The sequence below is a fragment of the Bombus bifarius genome, unplaced genomic scaffold (genome assembly GCF_011952205.1).
Source record: "Bombus bifarius isolate JDL3187 unplaced genomic scaffold, Bbif_JDL3187 scf7180000007970, whole genome shotgun sequence".
Classification (NCBI taxonomy): Eukaryota; Metazoa; Arthropoda; class Insecta; order Hymenoptera; family Apidae; genus Bombus; species Bombus bifarius.
Window position 1 is genome coordinate 6,234,221 of NW_022884356.1, and position 24,950 is coordinate 6,259,170.

The 24,950-nt window shown below is 40.9% G+C and overlaps 1 protein-coding gene across 1 annotated transcript in view; it reads right to left on the reverse strand.

Moving 5' to 3' along the window:
• LOC117212668 overlaps positions 1-22,777 on the reverse strand; it is a 67,669-nt gene extending 44,892 nt beyond the window's left edge. Inside the window, exon 1 of the mRNA XM_033457622.1 lies at positions 22,522-22,777. Coding sequence (XP_033313513.1) covers positions 22,522-22,753 — 232 coding nt within the window. The 5' untranslated portion in view covers positions 22,754-22,777. The remainder of the gene's footprint in view (positions 1-22,521) is intronic.
• Between the last annotated feature and the right edge of the window lie 2,173 nt (positions 22,778-24,950).

Sequence of the window (24,950 nt, forward strand, 5' to 3'; positions counted from 1 at the left end):
TTAGCAGATTTCTGACGTAAATCAATTCTTGTGACATTAATTGTTTCTCCATTACTATAGTCAACGTAAAACACACTGGCATTCGTAGCAGAAACTTTTTCCATTATAACGCGATACCACTGATCATCAGCAGTAAATTTAGCAACCGCTTATTCATTTCTAGTAGACGTATAAGCACCCGGAACTATAGGATTAGATGCTACTTCGATGCAATTGCAGAAGAATATTTTCCAACGTTTTACGCTGATCAACCCGTTCCATAAACTGTTTTCGTGATTTTGCAAAGTACTGCGTAACAAAAGCTTGGTCTTTCCTGCTATTTCCTCGGTCATTTGTTAATTTATCTTTATCGTCACCTTTTGATATATAGATAGATAATTTGGTAGACTTGTTAGGGCAACTAACAATAGGATAATTAAGAAATTTCAAACAATTTTTAAAGGACGAGTAATCAGGAATTTGGAGATCTTATAGAATTCCTTGATGACTTTTCGATTATCGGAATTTCGCGTATCGGGTTGGAGTATGATTTCCTCTTTTAAAAAATTTGCTAAAATTTGTCCAAGACTTCTAACGAATATTTGAAACTAAAATACCAGTGTTATCGGAGCAATCTTAATTTGCCAGCTAAATAGAGAAAAGACGTGATAACAATGATGACATTGTGAAAGCTCGTAAGTTGTGCACATGAAATGTCACACTATTCGTTGCATAGTCACCATAGTGTAACCTGCATTGCTCGTAAAGTACCTAAACAACACGGTGACTCAAGTGATTTGATATTAAGTTTTCTGGCGGGCGACTTTCGCTTGTACCTTTTTTATCGCACCGCGAAATTCGAGATTCTTGAGCCTTAAACCACGCATTGGAGTTAAATTACGATGTTTAATTGTATGAAACTACCGAGTGTATTAAATTCTGTCCACTCTCCACATGTCTTCTTTCATTTCATTTGAACGCTTAAACTTACGAAGAAAATCATCAACGTTCGAGCAATAAATACATAAAAAACATGAACGAGAGAACGATTATTAATATTAATATAATTTACAATTACAAGAAATAAATATATTATTTCGGTGGTGCGTTTAAATTTCCATAGATTTTTTTTCGCCAAATTTGATTCCACATAATCGAAAAATTCGTCTCAATAAAAGAATCATAAATCATAAAAGAGAATTAAATTTAGCACAGCATCGCGAATTCGACGTAGAAATAGAATGTACGTCTCGGTAATCTTATTCATCGTTTGCATAATTTCTTTTTTTAGTTAATCCAAAACATTGAAAGATGTAGTTGAAAATAGCTGTGTAAAATACTGCATAAATATTGCACTGGTAGTCATTTCTCGATTTATTACACATAAAATAAGTTCATTCAAAGTCAAAAATACGTTGCCGAGTTAAACACGCATGCTTCCCAAACGCAGACGAACATTTTTCTTTCTGCAATTTGCAAGAAAGAAAAGTAAAGACTAATACTGTCTGACTAAATCTCGTGAACCGTAACAAGAATGAGCTGATAGAAGCATGACGCCCTGTTGCTAGCTAAAATAGCTGCAGAACCTTTCGAACCCAGCACAGTTTTCGTTCGAATGGTTCGTGTTACGCCTGGGAATAAAAATAGTTTTATAATCAAGCGTACAACGAATAGTCGTGTCCTCAAAATTATTAAGAAGAATGTTGAAGTTTAGTCTAGCAAAGAATATTCACGCGGTCCTTATCGAAAATAGAAATTTCACGCGAACTTGACAAGTTAGATAATAACATCAAATAGAAAATAATTAATTGAACTTCGAGCAGTATATATCCTACTTTATGGCAAGAATCGTAATATCAGAAAATAATTGTTTTCCAAAATAAGATATTTACTTCTGTATACTGAATTCCCGGAAATTGTAAAAATTAAGCATATCAAGTACTTAAGTTTCTCAAAAATTACTTCATTTTTATATAAAAGAAAAAACAATGTTTTCTAAGGTAATCTTTAAATACAATATTTACTTCTAAATATAACAATTTATTTTTGTGTAAAGCGTCATTAAAAATTGCAATAATTAGGTAGCAAATTTCTGTATTTCTCAAAAATTCTTCTATTTTTCATATATGATTAATTTTTCTAACTACCCTTTTTTCACCACTGAGGAAACAGAGAAAAATTGAAAGGGAAGAAGGGAAGGTGCACACAGCCCTATGACGATCAAAAAATTAATTAGAAACGAGCGAGTCACCGGTTGAGGGATTGAGATCAAAGGCCAAGCGGTCTGAGAAGATTCTCAGACGAGACCCACCCCCGTCCGTGGGCTCGCCTTTTGCCACTGACCTCCCTTAACGCCGCGCGAAATGCCTTCTTTCACACAGACGAAAATCAAGCAGCGCCTATTTTTATTTCGGTCAAAGAACGACCGAGATGCCTTTGCTCGATCCACACGGCCTTCATCGGAACACACTGCTTCTCGATTCTGTCTTCTTTTTCTTTTCTTTCTTTTACCTTTCTTTTCTCCTGCCGTCTTTCTTTCTCGAGAGAGAGAGATTTTTATCACGAGACTCGAAGCACGCTGTGAAATCATTCCGACGTTAAGAATACGCGATAAAATAACGTGGAATAATAAAATGATAATAAAGATGGTTATGGAAGATAAGCGTGGAAACGTACGAGTATCGTAGCATTTAATTTTAGTTGCTCAGCTTCACAGTACATAGATTTCTAAGCAAACGAACGGGGGAGCATAGTATTTAGCATTTTAATTATTTAGAGTCCCATTAGGAAGTTAAATAATCTTTTAATTTGTATTAATAGCTAAGCTCTGAGATTCCGTTTCTCTTTGTCTCAGCAATATCTACATGAATTAAGATACCGGTACTTCAATGTTTATGTTCTGTGCAATTTTGATATTTTTGTTAAATAACCAAGAAATAAGGGTTTGATAAATTCTATAAGAATTATAGGGTAATTATTTGTAATTATTTGTATCTTTATGCATGGAGATGGCTAATGAAAAATGTGATGTTTGCGTGATATATGAAAAAAAAGATTCAGTGATCGCGTTTGTGGTTACCGCAAATCGATGTTGTATCACAATATCATAGCATACTATTTTTCGCGACAGAAATTATTGGCGATGGTTCTTATTACCTGGTGAACTTTATTACTCACGTATACCTGACTTACATAATATTCGATACGATCATGACCACACGAACCACATATTCCTGATCTATCGACTAATGCCCATGCAAATGACTTTAATATGTATAGTAGTGTTGGAAAACATTGTTGGACAACAAAATTTTTAACATCCCTCGCAAAGGCACTTTTCCAAGATGATAAAAATTTTGTCAAAAAAAAAAATAAGGATTCGTCTAAATTTTATATATTTTTGTTTAAATTTATCGTCAATATCTTAAATCAACGATGTTCTATATTACTGTTACATACAACGATGTTTTAGCTTGGAAAATAAACGACATTCCTCTTTAGAGAAATTATTCACAAATTATAATTTCATTAATCATAGTTTAAAAATTGCTCTATTAATTAAATCTACGTCGGAATAAAAAAAACAAAAATCTGACTACCTATATCGATTCCTACACAAGCTAATAATTCATTATTAGAACGGTTGAACGTTAAAGCTATCTCAATCCTTCTAAATCATCATTCATTGCAGTATCTACCATCGCCATCTCCTTTCGGATCTACTAGCGCCAATATTTCATTGCCTGCTGGTGTATACTTTCTACAGAGAGACGGTAGAATAGATCCCCTTAATCCCTTCCCTAACTAAAAATCAATTTCCATCTGGAAACTAAAATTGAATTCGAAATCAGTCATGAAGTTAATCCTTCTTAACCCTTCTCGATCCTACCCTGCAAAATCTAAAATCAATTTTTCAAACAATTTTTCTATTAATACGTTAGCTCCTATTCACCCCGTTGCTGAGTTCTTTCCATCGAGTTGCGTTTGTTTAAGATTAAAAAGTATCTCAATCTGGACAAGACGCGAAACAATTACTATTATAATTTCATAGGAAAAATCTTCGTAAGACATTACGTATCTTTTCTATTCGCTAAAATGAAAGCAAGCCTGAGAAACAGTTTAAAGATCCAAGCGGTCAAACTATTCCTAATCCACTCGCCTACGATCCCAAAAAGCTCGCTTACTCTTACGCGAAACGGAAGTTACCTGCCGAGCAAGTAATATCGAAACGTGCAAACAAGAAACAGCCTGGTTCGTCTGAGAATAGCTTCGGTAGTCTGTGTGTGTGTTGCGACCCGGTTCCGCGACAAAAGTGCCGCGAAGCCATTATAATTAGTAATCCTTTGGGGCCGTCAGACATCACGGATTACGATCCGCCGATGGCGGAACCGCCTGCTTGTTACGGAGCGAAAAGGAAAGTCTGGGCGAACTGAGAACATTAATTCTCTGCAACCGCCGCGGCGCGGCGGTGTCTAGACCGCGCGACACAGCCACTGTTTGGCCCAGTTACGCCCTTCTTCTTCCTCCCTGGCCTTTCTCTCTCCCTGTTTCTCTCCGCTGGTCTACCTTCCCCTCTAGTTGATTTCCCCGCGTTGCGTCGTCGTCGTCGTCGTCGTCGTCCTTCCCTTCGTGTAATGCACACTACGTCGCTTTGCCATTCCCTCCGTTTGGTGGCTCGCTCGCTTGTTCGCCCCCCACCTCCCTCTCGCAGTTCGCTGAGAGCCACCAAGCGCACCGTAACCCGTAACGCGCACACCGGTGTGTGCTTCGCCTCCGGTTCTACAGTTCGTTATTTGCGAGCTTGGCCCAGATGAACGGAACTTTGAGCCAAGTCTTCTCACTCTCGAGTCCTTCCGCTTCTCTCTACCGCTTACGTCACCGACCCAACAACTCAGCCGCCACATACACTCGGACCTAACCGAGAACCGACTTTGGCACCTCGCAGAACATTATTCGTAGCAATCCGTCAGCGTCGCGTCGCGCTGTGACTCGCGTTTGCCGGGTCAACGCTGACTTTGAGACACCTTTCGCCACGAGATTCGTCGAATGCCGCCGTTCTTTTGCCCGTCGCGCACTGAAACTGCGAGTGGCTTTGATGCAGCCTCACGAGGAGGAGACACACCCCCGCGGGCGTAGGATTTTTTCACGCCGTTCGAGCAACCGTGTACCCCAGACGCTATTCGCGATTGTCTCTTACGTCGTTCTTATTTTCCTCGTCGCGTTTTCCTTACGACGAAACGTTTCGACTTTGCGGTATGGTCGGGTTTGGAAAATTTTCAGATCATTTTCGGATCTCTCTCTCTCTTTTTCTTACGGTATTTCTAACGGGAGTTGTTCCGTGTGATCGTATTTTATAATTTGAAACGAAATTGAGCAAATGGTGCAATTTATTTCTTCATAATCATTGCTTATATTTGAATTTGAAGCATATTGTTCTTGTATAACGAAGACTGTAGAAGAAGGAACATACAAGTCGCATTTTTATTGGTTATAGAAGAATAGCTTGAAAATTTGGTATTTTTCTAAGCAATTTCATGTTTGCAAAATATTTGAGAACTATCGCAAAGTGAGAGAAGTGATACAACGATATGGTAAAAGGAAATTACTCTCGAAATTTAGAATTTAATGTCATTCTTCTCGTATTTTGCCAATGACTGAAATTAAAGATTGACAGAATGTAAGTGTCTTTTAAAAATAGATCCTTTTCGAATGTTACGCAGATTGATTTGTTAGGTTGAAAGAACGGGAATCGTTTGTAACGAAGGAACTCTAAATTTAGAGTACTTTATCTTTCAGCCTGTTGGTGACCGACGTTCACCAGGTTAATGGTAACATTGTAACCTCTTTCTCAAATGTTACGTTGCTTTTCTGGTAGACTCGAGCGAAGGAGGTGATCGCTTTCGACGAATTTAGAGCCTAAATTTAACCGAACTAATTGAATTTCTCACGCTCACCGACGCGACGTGTACCGTTATTAGCAGAAAAATACGTGCGTTTAAAAAAAAAACGTGTAAAAGACGTAACACGAATTGCGTAACGCTTTATCGCGAATCAAACTTTTCAAGAATTATTCAGAAATTCTCAACAATTTTCATAAAAACCGTAGAAATCGCAGTAATTTCATTTTTCATTGAAAAATCAAACGACGTACTAGAAATCTTCGATATAAAATGTTCGCCAAGGTCAAGTTGCTCGTTATCACGTATTGGTATTTATCACGTTGCGAACTGGTGGCTTTAAGTTGCTTAAAGCTGACGGCGTGGAGCAAACTTAAGGTCCGCAGGTAGCACAGACGCTCGAAGTTCACAGCTAAGAATTCGCTTTCTGTTTTAAACAAAAAAGATCTATATAATCGCAATATCGTTATTAGATTAAAATAATGTTCGACGGAAACGATATTCTTCGATCACGAAATAAGCGAAATAACGTTTGTTCGGCGCACAAAAATCTCAAATGTTAATCTTCGTGCGTATCCCACTTGTATGACACTTATCAGACATCTGCCACCGTATATCCTGCAATTTCAAGATTACAAATAAAACCAATTTACTTGTATTCGGATAAAAACATCCATCTGCCGCACTCGTTTCTCATTGCACGAAACGAGGAAGAAGATTTTCGCAAAGTGGAAGATTCGGTCGGTTGAACAGGCGTGCTTGTCAGACGGTTTTATCGTAAACAGGAGGATAATGCGATCGAGCCGGAAAAATCTCGGAAGACTTATGGGTCTAGACTCGAGGTTCTAGGCTCTAGCCTCTAGGCAGTGCCAGGCACGCCGGTATGCGAGATACAAGCTGCCGATTAAACTTCCTATCCGTTCTCCTGTATGTACATTCTGTTGCTTTGGCTTTCGCGGATGCACTCTGCCATTCTCGTGTATCAAAAACTGGAGATTTTCAACGGTAGCCTTCGGCGCATCCCTGCTACCGACCTCAGAGGACGGTTATCGAAAGGCCTCTTGAATTTCAAAGTGTTAAATAACCGGTATACCACGATACGATACTTTGAAACGCCACTTTTTCTTTGTGGTAAACGACGATACAACGAGAGAACATGGAAAAGGTTTTCACACGGATCATTTGAATTTTTCTTGGAGTACAGGTTCGAGAATACAAGAAGAGAATGTAAGAACGCATTACGAAAGAAAGTTCGGATCGTAAACTCGCGGTATCGTTGATGTATTAGATATTCGTCGTTTCTCTTGCGCGTTTCTATGTCCGAAGAAAGTTTGAAAATAGTATCTTTAGAAGATAGAACGAAGTACGGAAGATAGAATGTACAAGGGATGTTTGATACCAACAGCGAATGGTAATTTATAATTTTGTTTGTGGAATACGCGCCTTGATTATCCTTAATCGTCAAAATTGAATTATTTTGAATTACAAAGAAACCTTTTTTTCTTTTTTAAACATTCTAAGAAACTACGTCGATCGTAAGAGAAATTCTCATGGAACGTTGCGGTAACAGCATCCTCCTTGCCCTAAAAAATGAACTATAACGACACGGGCTGTGCGAAAATCCCACGCAAACGCGAATTTTTCACGGTCCGCGCTATGTGGCTTTTCCAATTCGTAATTTCACGCCCGTTACGCTGGTCTCGTATGCACACACATGGCCGGGATCCACAGGAACCGTATGTCTCATTGTTCTCCGGCTCGTTCGCACGTTTAGCTCTTCCTATTATGCGAGATAACACCGGAAACCGGTTATCTCGGTTCCGATCGTGCGCCGATCATTATGCTTTTCAGGAAGCGCGACTTTCCCAAATACGGCTACAAATGGTTGAGAGTATACAAAGTCTTCCGACGGTGTTCCGTCGGCCGTTTGCCCGCTCGTTGTAATGCCGTTACATCGAACAAAAGACCCGTGCAAATATCTTGATAGCCATGGAATGTGCTCTCCAAAGACAGATTGTTCGAAAGCCTGGCTTTCTATTCTCCGTTCGTGAAACCTATCGTTATGAATGCAACTGTTTTGCATAAAGAAAGAGATGCAGGAAGAACTAGGATCCGATATTTTCTCTCGAGAATAGAGCTATTAAACGATTGATATTTTCTTAACCAGTGATATGTTGTTAATGTGAATTTTTTTACCATTCATACGTTATTTTTAGCTCTTTCGAGTAGGATTTTTGCGTTACTTTCATTTTATCAAATTTCTTGCGAGTATTCTATTTATATCGCGTGTTACTGTCTCGCCAATTCGAATACTTCAATTAATTCCCGACAGCTGCAAATAACCTTCACGGCATTGCCGAAGGTTGAAGATGTAATCCTAAATTGCTATAATGAACTGCTCCACTAAAGTAAATACGCTTAATTTAAATTAATGAATAAATTATTGTGACACTACGGAGATATTTATGGTGTCACATGTTGCTTTCGGGCAATAAACTTATGACAATATTTATCACATCTGGCACAGTGCGTAACCGTAGAGTAATTTAATCATAGGAAAATATAAATCAAACTGACAAATCAACTGGATTTATAATTTATGAATACATTAGACTAATTTAGAAAGGTTTAATGTTTCAGTTTTATACCTGGGCGACTATTGCGTGTAACTATTTCTCTACTTTATATCGATATCGATATCGCAAAACTCATTTCTAACATGTAAGGTAGCAAATTAGTTGCAATAAATTTAGAACGATTTAGATAAAACTTGTGTTTACCTTCTTCGTCAATTAAAATTCACCGGTCATTCCTGATCCACCGGTAATAACTACGTCTGTGAAAATCATTTAATTAAGCCGCAACACAGTTTCTCGGTCGGTATAAACCGATCCTATAATTTCTCTCGAAATAACAACATTCGAGACAACGTGTTCCCATAAATTAACTTCTTCGGTCGCCATCGGTTCGCGACAACGTAAATCGAATCTCGCTGGCGGAAGAATTACGTTATCACGTTAAGTAATAAATTACCATCTAATCGTAGATAAATTATAGATAACGTCATCAACTAGAGATTATGTAGCTGAAAATGAGGAAAACGTACGAAAGATCGTCGAACGAAATGCGTAAATCCATAAAGATCAGTCGTTTTTTCACTTTTCCCCTTCATTTCCTTTCTCTGATCGCGCCACGATCATTAAGCCATTCGCTTGCCATTTTTTTTACCGTTCTAGTCGTTCCTTTATGCATAGCATATGTGAAAAATAACGATAATTTATTAATCGTCACCTAGTGTATAGATAATTCGCGTTAGATTAAAAGGAGAGAGGAACGGGGATACTTAATTTTTAAATATTTGATTTCTTTTCAATCTACGATTCATGTCATAGGTATCGTGAATGGTACTTTTGGTATCGACGATACTCAATAAATAAGAACAATTCTGAAGATCTGTTTTTCGAATCGTTTTGAACACCGTCGTTTCGATCGCTTGTTCTGTTAAAATATATTCGTTACGGGTCGTTCGCTGCAAGTTTAAGTCTCGTAAATTGGAAGTAATCGTAGAGAAGCAAATCGAATGGACATTGTTTGCCTTTCAGATAGAAATTCACGTGCAACGGCGGTACGATGAAAGAAACCAGATGTATTAAGATACTGCCGCCTTAATCGTTGTAATTAGTATGGTATATGTTGCTATTTGCATATGCAAACATAACTTTTAAAATACCGCTAATTACCACCAGATGACGTTTGCACAAAAACTTAGAAGCGATTAATCCCGTTATTTTTCCAACGTATCGCATACAACGTCTCGTCTTCTTCCTTTTTCTTCTTCGTACAGAAATTAATTGCTTTAAAACCTTACGTTAGATTAGCTAGAAAAACCGAACAAATCTTCTGGAAAAACGAAGCTGAAATTAAACTATCGCGATATCCACTAACGATAAGCAGAATTTCACGAAACAGTTTAAAAGTTTTTCCAAGGTGTGCATTAATCGACTAATTACCATCACCCGGCTACCAGACGGCGATGTATGTGAATGGTTTAACTAAATTTATTTTCCCGCGGCTCCTTTCTCAATAACAGCGCACACAGATACGTCTACCGCGGCTGACGCCGATTAACGGTAAATCCGGCAGATAATCTCAATGAGCTTCGATCTAATCTTGCGTGTTTTCTTCGGCGGACGTTCCGCTCGTCGGGATTGCCTCGCCTCTCGAGATTGCATCACGTTTTTCAGCGTTAATAAACAAGTTATTTTACGTTGTTAATTAACCATGTTCGTTCTACATCCTCCCCTCATTACGATATTATAAATCCGAGCGACTCTTTCGTTGATCGGACCACGTCGAACGGTTTTCATTTCTCGTTCGACGATCGACGATAATTCAACGCGATAATTCAGACGCAAGAACGGCTCGCACGATTAACGTGTTTAAACGATACCCTAATAGACATCGATCCAGTCAGTTAACTTCAGTTTATTTCCTTCGCGTCAAATCTTTACTTCATTAATACGTCCGTTTTAATTTTCATCGTGATTAACCCGTCGATATTTCGAGAAGCAATCCAGACTCGACCTCCTATATAGATCGCGATATAATATCCCAGACCGATTCTATATTTGCATGTTAATGTAATGCGATGTTTGGATTAATGTCTGAATCTAGGTCGTGAAACGGATGATTAGATCGGTGATGTCAGAGACCAAAGAATATTACGAAACTGCATTAGGAAGCGATGCATTCGAATAAGTCCTGAACTAATCGGAGAATCTGGAGCTCGTTGAGAACGATTATTGATAGAATCTACAATTTCAATTGCTTGTACGCTGTTAATTTTATAGAAGAGCGCACTGCTTACCACCAATGAAAAGTTAAAAGCGCTCAATATAGCTCTATCTTGTTACGTAATAATTATTACCCTATCATTTCAGTAGCTTTTAGAGTTCATTTCTATAGATATTTCAAAGTTGACAAATTCATGAACGTGTCGCTCTTTTAATATTATCGTCGTTTTACATATTCGATATAAGATCGTTTGTCTGTAAACTGACTGCACTGTCAATTTCTATACTTCTCCATTGAAAGAAACCAAAAAGGGGCATCCTTAGTTTAAAAACCGAAACAAAACAAGATGTTGATGAAACAAATCGAGATTACTCCACGATTACTAAAGCTCCCATCATTGCCACGATCTAAACTGGTCCACGTTCTCGACAGGCCTATCCATTTGCTACTCGACTAAACTAATACCTTTTACGCCATGTCGCCACAGTACCAAAAATCCCGACGTCCACACCTTCTCAAGCGTGGAGGATCAGCGTGAAGCGTAAACGTATCCCCGCGAGCCTTTTCCGGGGTAGCGATCCCACCAGGGCTCCGATGAAATAACACGAGAGGAGTATCGCGGGATCGGGCGACAGCAGGTGGTAAAAAGATCGGTACTCGGCCGAACAGACGCTGCGCAGGCATTCGCGACGTGCCGCAGGGAGGCGAGTTCTTGTCGAGGCAAGACGGCCACGCGGTTAGTCATCAAGGTCCGGAGATTATTCCCGCGGACGGCGACCCGACCGGTTGACCAAAACCACAAGCTTCTCCCCCCGTTCGACCGTTCGTTCGTTGTATACTCTCGTCGTGCTCTCCTTCTTCCCCCTTTCCCTGGTTGTTTTGCCCAAGCCTCTCCTTTCTCTGTCTATCGTTCTCTTTCGCTCCTTGCTCTCTGTCTAACTCTCTGTCGTCGGAGGTGCGCATTTCCCTCCGCGTTTCGTGGCCGCGGTTGCCTTCGTCTCGAGTCACCAGAGCGTCCGATGCCAACCGAGATCGAGTAATCTTATAAAGTCAACTTGGTATCGGGTATTGATGGCTACATTGTTGCGCGTCCCCGTCGAGAACGTCCCTTCCGTCGCACGGCAGCTTTCACGCGATCCAACCCACCGCTTTTTTACTCGGCCCCGCGATTTATCGTCGTTTCACGGAGGATCCACGGTCGGTCGACTGCGCTCGGTCTGGCCTTTCGTCGCCGTCGATCGCAACAGCTTGGACACGCCCGCTGCGGTCGCTGACGCACCCTCCGCCACGCTGCCACGGTGTGTAATTTTTCGACGCTTGGCGCTTCATCCGGCTTTGGAAATTGAGCAGACGATGGCTTCTTCATCAGAGATACTTTTAAGAAGAAAATCTTCTTTCGAGGATTCTTTGACACTTGTCTGTGACAGATTTCCAGCTATTTACGGCTGTTTGGAAATATCCTGTACGATGTATATAAGTTTTACTTGCGCAATACCTATCGTCAACCTATCAAATACTCTTAATTAATTGACACCTGTATCTTCGAACCTTCTCATTCTCCATATCGTTTAATCATAGAGTTTGAAGAAAATGTTCTCCTCTGATCTTCGATTACGATCGCTATATTCTTTGAAACTCGAACGTATCGTTATCTATGTTGTTACATTATTACGATCATTCTTATGAGAAAGATCTATTTGAAAGGGGTTAAATTTTAACCTTTGCTCCTTAATTCTTCCTCTCGTCCGTCATTTTTCTAATCCTGATCTACGATCGAATACTATTCTCACAGCAAACTCTATCCGCAACGATCGACCATTTCTCCGACTTGGCTGCGATAACGTCGCTTTTATCGTGCAGGTTTTCGAGTAATCACTCTCGTTGTTGGAACTTGAAACTAACCGCACGCGCGCGCATAACTCAAGTGTTTTATCGCAACCTCATCATCACCGCAGACTGCGCCTTCGGCCATGCACGTCGCGTCGGTCTGTTTTTGCTACGCTACTCATATTAAAGGCCTCCGAGTCAAAGTGCTAATCCGATACGTGTGTACACGGGACGTAACTTACATACGCACGTATACACAACCACTCGCTTCGTAATATTCAAATACACTGCTCCGGTTCGCTCCTAACTTTTGAAAAACCAGCGCTCGTTCGCGTTATTGTTTCGTCCCGCGCTCATTATCCTTGAGTCAGACTCTCTGTTTTCACCGATCGCCAAGTAGTTTCGGTCATCTTGCTGTCAGACTCGTTTCCCGCCTTTTAGAAGCCGTCGCACTGCGTTCCGTACGTTTCGTTCGAGTTCACGCTCGAACCTAACAATGAAAATTCGGATATACGGTTTTCGTGTTACTTCGATGAAGTCGTATCGCGTGTTTCGGGTTCGTTTCACGCGTCTATAACGTATTTCCCAGTTGTTTATTGGAATTTTTATAATAACAGATGCTTTCCTATTATTATTCGAGTGGAAGCGTGTCATAATTTTAAGACTAAGACGTTATATCCACAGCTTTTTTTTTTTTTTAATAATGGGTTAATTTATCAGATACACGTGAAATCTTTTTATAAGTATCCTTAAACCGATGCATCGTAAAATATACCGACAAAAGATCGTTTGTTACATAATGTATTGAATTTCGTATAAATGTATTGTACTAGGTTGGCACATATAATATACGTCGTTTTTGCAAAGATACCTTTAACTGCGTGTAGTTTCTTTACTAAACATTTTTATTATTCAAGTGCTACGTTAAAATTGCTAAGCAATATTTGCATAATATATTATTCGTCCTCATGAATAATATATGCTTGATGGTCGATTTACGCTTTGCAATTAAGAATGATATTCCATTAACAGGCAATGAGTACATGTCCTTGTGACATCGTACCAGCAGATATGAAAAATTCATCGTATTTTATACTATTGATTGCACGTTTTCGTCACATTCGATATTCCTCGCATCAAATATCTGATAATGTACTAAACAACGTAAACAGGCGCGATGTTTCGCAGATGCAAACGAGAAAAAAAGAGTAAGAATATATTAATTCACGAAAGCGATGCTTCTCTTGGGCGAAACTGTGAAACAAACATGCCGCCCACTGATTCGTCCGAAGTGCAGGTTAAAGAGCTCGCCGACCCCGCGGTAGCATAATTTTACGTAACGCCATATCCGTTATTTTTCGCGACCGTTCGATCAGGTCTTTCGATAATGCGTTCAATAACATTGTTCAATAACGTCACGACATAATTGATTTTGGAATCATGATTTCGAGCCTAACACGCGATCCATGTGTATTGTATTACAGGATATTTGTTTAACGCTACAGCTACTAACGACGTGCAAAGAATCGTTCAAACTGTATCCTTGCAAATTTGTACAATTCCTATGAAAAATTAGAAATTGATCAAATTGACCGCTTTGACAATTTCACAAAAAATTCATAGAAGTATACCATATTGCTTTTTACTCGGTTGTCTTAAATTAAAATGAAGATCAAAATATTTATTATCTCCTCTTATCGTAATCTTCTAGATCACGCTATCGATCTAGTTATATTTGTTTATTAAAGGTCTCTTATAATTAAAGCTGCTTAAATTGAAGCTCGCAAAATTCTTCAAGATTCTAATTGTAAATCATAGCAATGAAATAAAAGTTCGAACTTCTCTGGAAAACGAGTGTTCTCTATTTCAGAGTTAACTGTCATAAAAGTCGAAAAGACAGACAACAAACAACGCAGCATGCATATGCGTAAAAAAAATCGAAAAATTCCTTTAGTTGTGTGAGCGAAAAGGATCTCGTGCGCGCCGGATTACGTAACGCAGCTGATTTGACTAAAAATATCGAACACGAGGATTATATTCCGTAAGCATCTAACGTTACACGCTCGATCGAATAACGCTGGACTTAGCAAATTTTCGTTCGCGTTAACGAACGTACGACAGTACGTTTGTTCCGGCTGCCCCGTGTGGCCCGGCACGATCAATAAGATCGACAGCGTACACGCGAACAGCCATATTTACGACGTGCAAACGTGATCGCGTAAATGCAACGCGATGCGGCTGATTGCCGCGCTCGAGGAGCTACACGGTACGGCGCGCTTTCGCTCCGTCAAGTTGCCAGCAATGCACGAGGAACATTTTTCTTTTCGTCGTTCTTCGTTCTCTGTTTTCAGTTGACTTTTATAAATACGATCATAAATATCGTTACTTATCCTGAGAGTTGTTACGTTCTTTCTTTCATCGGTGGACTGCGAATTTTTATGCAAATTCGTATTTTTATGAGCAGAAGTAAAGAAATTGAAGCCAAGTATAGAGATTTACTTTATGCTTTAAATAGTACAATAGCGGTACTTTTTCTTGGGTATCGTATACGCTTTCACGAGCATCGGAAGATTCATAATCATCGGAATATAACAGAATCAAAAATATTGTACGATAATGTTCGATTAAAAACGTAAAACGTTAAGACGAAATAGAAATCTGGTGTAAAAAAAAATAATATCTTCTCTCAATTAGCGATACATTGAACTGACCGGTGTAAGATAATGCTTCAATTCCTATACGTTTAAAGAGACGTTGCAATAGTGCAAAAACCAGGTCGATGCCTAGAGCAGTTTTAACGCCAACCTATTTGTCATTTGGAGCGAAAGGAGTTAACGAGGAAACTGAATACTGCTTTGTATAACGGTTGAACAATTCCGTTCTGTGTTACTTCGCAATCTATTCGCTATTGCCTTTATAGAAAAAATGCAGTTACACAATTTGTTCAAATAACATGCCTATAAATTTTCTTCCAATCAAGCTTCCACTTTTAATATCTATCGCTGCAAAACGTAAATTATTCATAATCCTACAACGCTAATCGAATAATGATCCCCAAGGAGCCAAGATCGTCGTTAAACCAACTGGCAGAATTAAAAAAACAAAAATACCAGGAAATTTGCGAAAATATAATTTCTCGTATTCGCAGATTCGTTCTCCTAAACTGTGCGCTCGTTCATGCAGCCGGTCCAGCTCAGATACCTCTAGAAATTCCTCGAACCATCCAACTCATCCCCTGAGTACACCTAACTACCTAGCCGTACATTTTCCTGCTAATTCGGCCGTTCAATCCCCAAAACGATAATGGACACGAAGTAGTCAGTCGCGTCGGATCTCGAGAATCTCTGAAATCCTCCATAACCGTCGCGAACGCCCCGTTGTCCCGAGTATTCGAAAGCACCATCATCGGTCGCCGGCGTCTACTATTCGTAGCCTCAGAGACGGAGCCGGCGAAAAGGCCTGCCACTCCTCCCTCTCTGACGGGGCCAAGGAGCCCCGTCGGACTTCCCCTCGTGGAGTCGTCGTCACGAGGGCGGAAAACTTCCCCCTTTCCTCTCTTTTTTCCCCTTTCTTTTTTCTTACTTTTTTCGAAAGGCAACGAGGAATGTTGGTTTGTTTCGGTGGAACGAGGAAAATGGCGCCAGAGAGCAGAGAGAGAGAGTGAGAGAGAGAGAGAGAGAGGATCGTAACCAGACCAGAGAAGGTGGAGAGTCCTCTCCCTCGCGCGTGGTTCACGCTGGTCAGGCTAGCCCTACACTCTTTGCTCTCTCGGTCGAGAGAGCGGCTTCGCGACTCGCCAGGCCCTTCTGGCCCCTCTTCTGCCTCTCTGGCCCTTCGTTCCTCCCTCGCCTCCCTGTTCGAGGACCTACAGGGTCCCTCTGCCTCCGTCGTCGTCCTTCTTTCGCTCGGTGGCATCGTCCTCGCGTCTACAGTCTCTGAAGCTCCACTCGCTGATGCGGAGCACTGACCCGCAAACTGGTTCCTCCATTACACCAGGCTTTCTCCCCCTCCCACCCTTTGCTCTCTCTTACGATATCCCTGTCTCTTTCCTCCCTTCCAACGATTGCCCCCTCGACTTCTTTCTTCCCCTTTCTTCCCCTTTCGTCCCTCTGTTTCATCGTCTTGGATCACTTCGATTCCCTCTAGTTTTCTCCCTCTCTCTTTCACCTTTTTTTTTCTCCGTTTCCCCTCGCGCCCGATCTCTGTGTCTCTTTTACTTACAATTAGCCTTCCTACGTCCGTGTCAGCTTCTGCAACCCCCTACGGGACGATCGACCTCGTCAAGTCCGCCGCAGATTCGACAAGACTGCACAGGCCCGATACCCTTCGAGCTTTTCTCCTTCTTTCCCTTAAATCGTCTTCCATCGAAGTATACGACTCGGGATTTTCTACAAAAACTCTTTCCATCGCCAGTGAAACGATATTTTTTCTCTTTATTCTTTCGCTTTATTTTTCCCCAAAACTAGAAGCTTTATTTGCCGATGTAAGAAACTCGGGTCGTAAAAGCTGCAAGAGCCGAGTCACAGTTAAGGCGGACAGACGATCTTTAACCTTTATCGTTCCAGTGAAACAGTTAACCATAACCTCAGACGTTTCCAAGGAACAATTGGCAAGTATTCGCGAGAAACGACGATTCGTCGGAGCATTGTCGTCGGCCAGAACTACGTGTGACCTAATGGAGTTTCCGAGAGCTGTTTCGCCAGACGGTGTACCGCTTGTTCGTCGCGTTTTCCCTGCGGCCAGTCGCGCCGGCAGACGTGGAATTAGCGCTGAATTAATTCGCACTTTATCGCCTGTACGAAGGCGAGCGACCACGCGTTTCCACGCCCGACTCGGCGTGCATCAACGCCACTAATTTCGCTGGCAACGCGCGGATAATTGGCGATCGTGGCTCGCGATTGTTCACCGCATCCTCCGCGTCCTGCTGCCGGCCGACAAACAGACCTTCGAGACGCGCTTTCCTCTCGCGTGACGCGCGATCGATAAGTGTTTGAAAATGCTCCGCGAGTACTCCGTTCTTTCTAGCGTCGATGGATCGAATCGGATCGAACGTTCGATACGAAACAAGATACGATCGTGATTGTCCTTCTTCGGTTTTCTTTTTATATTTATCGATCGATGATTAATCGCGAAAAGGCAGCTCTCGTTGCTTGGTTTTTCTTCCCACTGTTGTTCTATCGTCATTTTTACGATCGTTCTATCGATCGTGATAGAGTTTCAAGCGGGATATTGTGTTTAGATCGTTGGAAAAATTCTTCTATTCTTATGGAGGTAATAGTTATTCGTCCGTTGTGTCCATTTGACATGACGTGATAAATGCAAAAACGTAGGCATGGCTTGTATATTGCTTTGTTATTTCTGATGAATTGCGATATGTACAATCTTATTTTTAAACGCGTCGAATACTCGTTGCTATTAAATTCATACTTTTTTTTAGTCAGACAGTTTACAAAAATTATTCGTCTTTCCTTTCTGTTAATATTATATTGATTTTATTACATGTATATGTACTTTACTTGTATTTTGTTATGTATATATTTTTGAAAAACGAAGCTCGTTAGCATTGCGGTATTATTTGTTATTCGTGCGGAATATGCTCAACGCTCTCTATATCTCTGTAATCTGTTTAAAAATCTTCCATAATACAAAACGTAACCCTGTTGCTTTCTCTCGGAATATTTCTCGGTAGTGTGAAATAATTTTCATTTATTTGTGTATCCAAAATAGTAGATATAGAACACTCGAAGAAACTCTTGCAAGCAAACTCTTCAGCAGGCGTGTTCAACAAATTTTGCAGTGTTCACTTTGCAAATCTTTTTGTATCCGTGAATATATAGAAATTATCTAGTTCTTAGAGTAGAGAAACGAGGCGATGACGCGAGCAACGCGTCAAATAATACGAATCGAATCCAATTAATTGCATTAGATAATTAAGTTCGATTTTACGACCTATTATTGGCTATGAGCTAATCGTCCTCGTTACAAGCATTGCGACTGTTCTAGTTGAAAGAGAAAAACCAATCTGAAGGATAATCTCGTTGCATCTGAACCACAGTTTAAACCAGTTTTAAACATTAAATAAATCACAAAAATTTGAAACGTTGCGCGAATTATTTGGACTTGAATTACAAATTATTTAAATTGCCTTTCGTTTATTTTGTTATTTTTATTCCCTTGTAGAGGTTTATTTAAAATTTTGTACACGTGAGAAAATTAAATTTAACAAGTTTTTTATTTTACACTCGAACCAACGTGAAAGCTTTGCGGATAGTTTCAGCAACTTTTCCAAAGTGTCACGAATTTCATGTGCCTAGCGAAAATAAATTACGCGACACAGTCCACTCGCCAGCATGTCCTTTTCAATTATGACAATTTCTGCCTTATTCGCATATTCTCCCGTAACATATTGCAAAAGTTGGTCGTGTATGTCTACGATAATTATCGTTGGCCGATAAAGTGTCCATTGCGAGATTTCTGCGAGTGTAGGTCGCGTTTTAAAGAAGGGGCGTGATTTCTTTCGTACGTAAGCCTGCGATCTCGTAATGCACGACAGTTGGACGATTAGCAGCCGTTTTAAATTACGTGCAAAGTAGACAATAATAGAACGAGAACACCGGCTACGCGTCTTGCCGCGAGGTAAAAACATTTAACGCTTTTGCAGTAGCTCGGCCAACCGCGACAGTAGTATAACAAGAATTTCACGAAATCTGTCTACTTTATCTTCAATTATTGGCAAAAGAATAATTGTCTTCGAATATCGAATAAAGATGAAGATACTTTCTAAAAAATTTCACTGCCATACACCGAAACGATAACGATTTCTATCGAAAGTGCACATCTTCGTGAAAGTTTACATGTTTATCGGGAATCTCTAAAAGTCGAAGTTAAGAAAGATGGAAAATCGCAGTTACCCTGAACCAAGTTTCGTAGAATACATCGAAACGAAAGAATACTACGAGAAACTGGATCGTGCTTATTTAAGGTATTTAGTAATAAATACCTTTCTATAAATACTTATATGCTTCCAGCAAATTCGTTCGTTTTACAACATTTTGCAGTCTCATTTCTCGGTGAAGTTCTTCTTAACAGACTGGCGGGAAGTAGCCAAAATAAACGACGTGAACAAAAATAAGTACCAATCGTCTACCTGTTACGTTGGAAAATAGAAACTTACGAACGCACGAATAAAATGGAAACGAATCGACAATGCGATCGACGTCGAATCGAGACGCGTTTACGGTGACACAGTTTATTCTAAACGCGATAAATAAACAATCCGTTTGATCGATTGTTCACCGTTGTTTGCATAACGAGAATTGCGATCCTGCTAACAATCGAAACACACCCTGGTTCGTGTTACGTCAACGCCAGTTGTCATTTAGACGTTAACCATTGTCACCGTTGCAAAGTGTTCGCTAATGGTCTGCAACCAATCGAACGATCTTCGATCGACCGAATCGATCCCCACGCAATTCACTGTCGTTGGTTGCATAAAATTCGTTTGCTTTGGCATAGTTATAAATGGTAATTAATAGACTGGGAATGTTTATGAAAATTTGTTTCATCCGCTAAATATTACAAGGGATGCTTTATTTTTGATATTTTACATAGTTTTACGCACTTATTTTCCATAAACATATAAAGATTTCATTAATTAGATACAAGTATCGCTTACAGATTAATGGTTTATATCTTTAACGTGTTTATATCATTTATAATTCAACGAATGATAATTGATTTGAAAAAATTGGAAAGCAACAGTAAAACAGCTAATCTTTACAACGATTGCGTTTATTATTTTGTTTTCGTGTCGTTCTTTAACACAATTTCTTGTCCCAAAGGAGAAATTAAGAAATGTTTCGCGACTACTGTTGCCGAAGTATTTAGAAGGAAAAGAAATTTAGATGTTTCGAAGATTCAGAACGTCCCCTGTTACTTTTTCGAAGTATCTAGCGAGTTTCATTACTGACTACTCAATTACGAAAACATTTTCTTCCGCAACTAAAAGATTTTTTTTATTATACGTATATCAATAATGGCGCGCGAATGTGAAAGTCATCAGGCTATCTTCAAGGCTACATCGCACTTTTGTTGGATTCATAACGATTTTCTACCTTTCACACATCTGTCGACGATAAATTCAATATCGGTTCGCAGCCGATTCTCGGACGTTCAAATTTTTGCAGAAAATAATTGAGGGCGCGTATCGTGATAAGACGGAAAATACGGAAATCGTAAGTGGCAAATATTCTTGTCCGTAACTATTAAAAACGAAAGCACGCTGATTAATAGTGGCGATACGTGTTACACGCGTATAATTTTAAACAGGATACGTGCGACTTGCTCAAAGTATTGCTAATAAATATACGTGATTGTTATGTGACGTTTATTGAGGATATCGATAGCTGTATGTAATTAGCAGCAACTTTAAGAAACATAAAGAACATCGAGTCCTGATGTTCTTAATATGTACAACATAAGCGTACCTACTTAATCAGAACGGCAATATCTGCCGGACTTTATACGATTATTATTAAAGTAAAAGTCCAATAACGAAGGTCTTTCGCACATAAAAATGAAAAATGTAGGAGTACAATGATCCACTCTTTCGAAACATCCTGACATCTTTATGACATGGAGCAGCTGCGTTTTAATACAGGCGACGCGAGAAATTTGGGACGATGATTTCTATCGATTAATCGCGCGATTAATCGTACGATTAAACGTCGTTAACTTAAGAATTTAAACATACGAACAACACCGGTTTCGATAAATCGTATCGTAGTAATAAAGATAAGAGAATATATTTATTTATATATTTTCTTAAATATCTTTCGTAAATTTCTTCGAATTTATCTCTTTTTTTTGTATTAATACTAATATACAGATTAGATTTGTTTATACAGTATTAACTAAACAATTTTCTATCGATATTAAATCAATCGTATAGAATTAATTAACGAACAAATACCAGAGAAATTACATTTCAATCGTACTTCGCTACAAATGGTTCCACATAATTCAAGAACCACCATCATCAAAAATAACTTTAAAACGTTCAACATGCTTTATAGGTTAAACACATAATCAACAGCCCGTTACATCAAAAATAATTTCCCAATTTCCCAACCATCTGGTATAAACACTTTATCAAACATCTTAACTATTCGGAAGAAGAAACACTAACAATCTTTGTCGGTTACGATTAACTGACAGATGTTAGTTACAATGAAACATATAAGTTAACAATTATAAGAAACCCGAAAATCTCGGTATTACGATAAAGCTGAATTTTGAGGGAATTCTTACAATTATAAAAAAAAAATTGTAAATGATTTTATACAGAAAACTGTCACAAATATGTGGTCAATTCAAAGTTCGATTCACTCTATGAAAAGCTGTATCGTCTGATCGCACTCAATGACTTTATTAATTTTAATACTACATAAATACTCCGGACGTGAACGATTCTCATAGACGACGCGCTATTTCCTATACTCATCGCTGCGAGTATAGTGTTTTGCACGCTGTACAAAATATCAATTAGACGCTACGCATATATTCACGTTGTTACTTTGACTTTTTACTGAAATGTATCCGCACACTTGTTTATATTTAGTAGCATGTAACTCAATTACGAAATTACAGTTAAGTGGAATTACAGTGATTTTATCCTTCGTACGAATGATCGTCGTATAATTATGTAGCGTAGAATATCATGGCACATTAAGATCGAACAAATCAACGTTCGCGACTGTCGAATTTTGCGACCATTTTTTTTTTTTTTTTTTTACATTGAATATTACTTATAATTTTCATAAAGATAATAAAATTTAGCGGAGGCGAACCAATTGTGTATTTTCAACAGAAACAAAACGACTTACAAGAGATCCTTGAATAAAAAGATTATTATATCTCGTAACATTCTAATTTCTCGAAAACGATGAATTGATCTCGATAAAGTTTATCAATTTCATCTCTGTACAACTTACTGCGTTTAACATAAAGTAAATATTGGACTCACCCGTGGCGGACTGGGTCTGAAGCAATAGTCCGATCAGCGAAACCAGGACGTAAGTGTTGTACCGGGGTGCCACGATACCCCGTCGCAGGGTCGTCATCTCAGGCGGCCCCCGCCAGGTGCCCCCTCGAACTACCGCCGCCCCTGCGACCGCCTTCGGCAGCTTTGGCTTCTTAACTTCCGCCTTCGCTCCTGCCAGCTCCACGCCGCGTAGTCCTCGTGCTTCACATCTCATCTGCCACGCCGCTGTCGCTTCTTCCCCGTCCGGTGGCGACCGTCCTTTTCCCCGAATCTCGTCCGGACCGTTTTACCACGTATCGGGCCACCACCACCTCCACCTCTTAGGCCACCTCGTCATTTAACACACCGTTTCGCTGAAACGTTCGATCGTTTACAGTCACGATCCCCCAACTCGAGTCGTGTGCCGGCTCCTTTCGAACCGACTGTTAACCGGGCCACTCTGTCACTTACGTCTCTGTACTGTATATATGTATAGCGTGTATACGTTTACGTGTATCTAGTTTACGTTGAGACGTAGTCTGTATGTATATATATATATATATGTACGTGTATGGAACCACCGAGTAGAACTCGAGTCGAAAAGATTTTCTGAATTCCGAAATTTTGTTTATATGTCTTTCACGTAACGTCCCATCTGCCTCTGTGCGTAAGACGTAAAATTCGGTTACGGGGCGGCCCGTTCCACGTCCAACCTGAGCTCTGCGCCGAGAATCGGTGTCACGCGACTATAAGGACGCGCGGAGACGGTGCCACGCGAGATCGCACGCGATTAATATCGGTTGCATTTTCGCGAGAAAGTTTCACGTACACGTCGTTGTGACGCGACACACCGCCTGTCAAGATCCATCGGAACGACCGCCTTTGTATTTTACCGACTTCCTCGCGATTGAAAATTTTACGATCGTCTCTTTTTTCCTTTCTTTCTTCTTGCTTAATTTCCTGTCATATAGAATGGAATTAGAACGATTCGAAATAATTGACACTCGTGTCAGGTTCTAAGACAACTGGCTTACGGTAAAGGGACACTGTCCTTTCTCGTTCTCGATGGAATATTAACGATCCGCGTGGAATCCGTGTGTCCGGTGAAACTTCACGTCCGATAAACGCGACTCTCGAGAGAAACTGTAATGCCGAAAGAGGCACGCGACGAGAGCGAGAGACAGGATCAGTGCGAGAGTAGCGGATCACGTGTCCGGTGAAGGAAACTCACTGAACATCACACCATCCACGAGGAAAAGCACGGCGCGACAACGAGGGGAAAAGAGCGTTTGGCGGAAGCCGAGAAATCGATTCGAAACACCTGTAGAAGAAGCGACGTGTTTCTGTTCCGTTTCGTTCCGGCGTGTGGTCCCCAGCCTGGAACAGCACCAACGGAGTGTCCTGTCCTGTGCACCACCAGCGGCTTGCTTTCTCGGACTCCGTCTCTCTGTCTATGTTCTTTCCTCTTTTTATTTCAAAAGACACGCGTCTTCCGCTTCCGAACTGAAAATCGTCTCATGATCACGTCACTCGATGATTCACCACCCGCGTACTAACATCATCCTCTCATTTCTGTCCCTTCGTCTTTTCCTCCTTATTTTTCTTTATTTTTTCCCCGTTCCTGCGACCGTGACGAATCGTGAAAGTTGGCGGAACACGTGGACACGATAAGCGACGAAGAACAGCGGCGAGGCGCGAAAACGCGGTCACCCTGGGGTCTCTTTGGCGGCTATCGAGCCGTCAACGATTCGCGCGGCGAACGAGAGCCGGCTCCTCGACCTGCCTCACTCACGGATCCTCGTCGATCGTCCGGCGAGGAGTGACGACGAGCACCTCTCGTTTTCCGAGCCGATGCTTTCGGCGGCGGTGTAACGTACGACGACGACGACGGCCTGTGAGAGCTCGTCCGATCGTTCGTCCGTTCGTTCGCTCGCCCGCTCGCTCGCCTTCGTCTCGTCTCCTATAGCTCGTTCGTTCGTAATCGTTTGCTCGACCGTTCCGCCTCGAGAACGAGCGCGGGTAGTTTCGTGGCGCGCGGATTCGTCGGATGGAAACCAAGCGCGCACGAGGCCGCCCGGCAGACTGAGAGTAGCAGTCGGCAGTCGACAGTCGGCAGGCAGCAGCGGCAGCAGCAGCAGCAGCAGCAGCAGCAGCAGCAGCAGCTAGTAGCAGCAGCCAGCAGCAGCAGCCAGCAGCCAGCAGCAGCGGTACAAGGCGGAACGTTTCCCCGTGTGCCGAGCGAAGCTCTGCAAAAGCGGTCTGCACACGCGGCCGCGCTGTGTTATGTTGTCCCCACTTCCCTTCTTGGAGCGCGCGATCGCGGCTGCGGCTGCGGCAGCGACTCGCCTATCTGCCTGTATGCCTCTATGCCTTGCCTGCCTTCCTCCTCTATGTCTGCCTGTATGCCTGCCTGTTTGTCCGCCTGCCTGTCT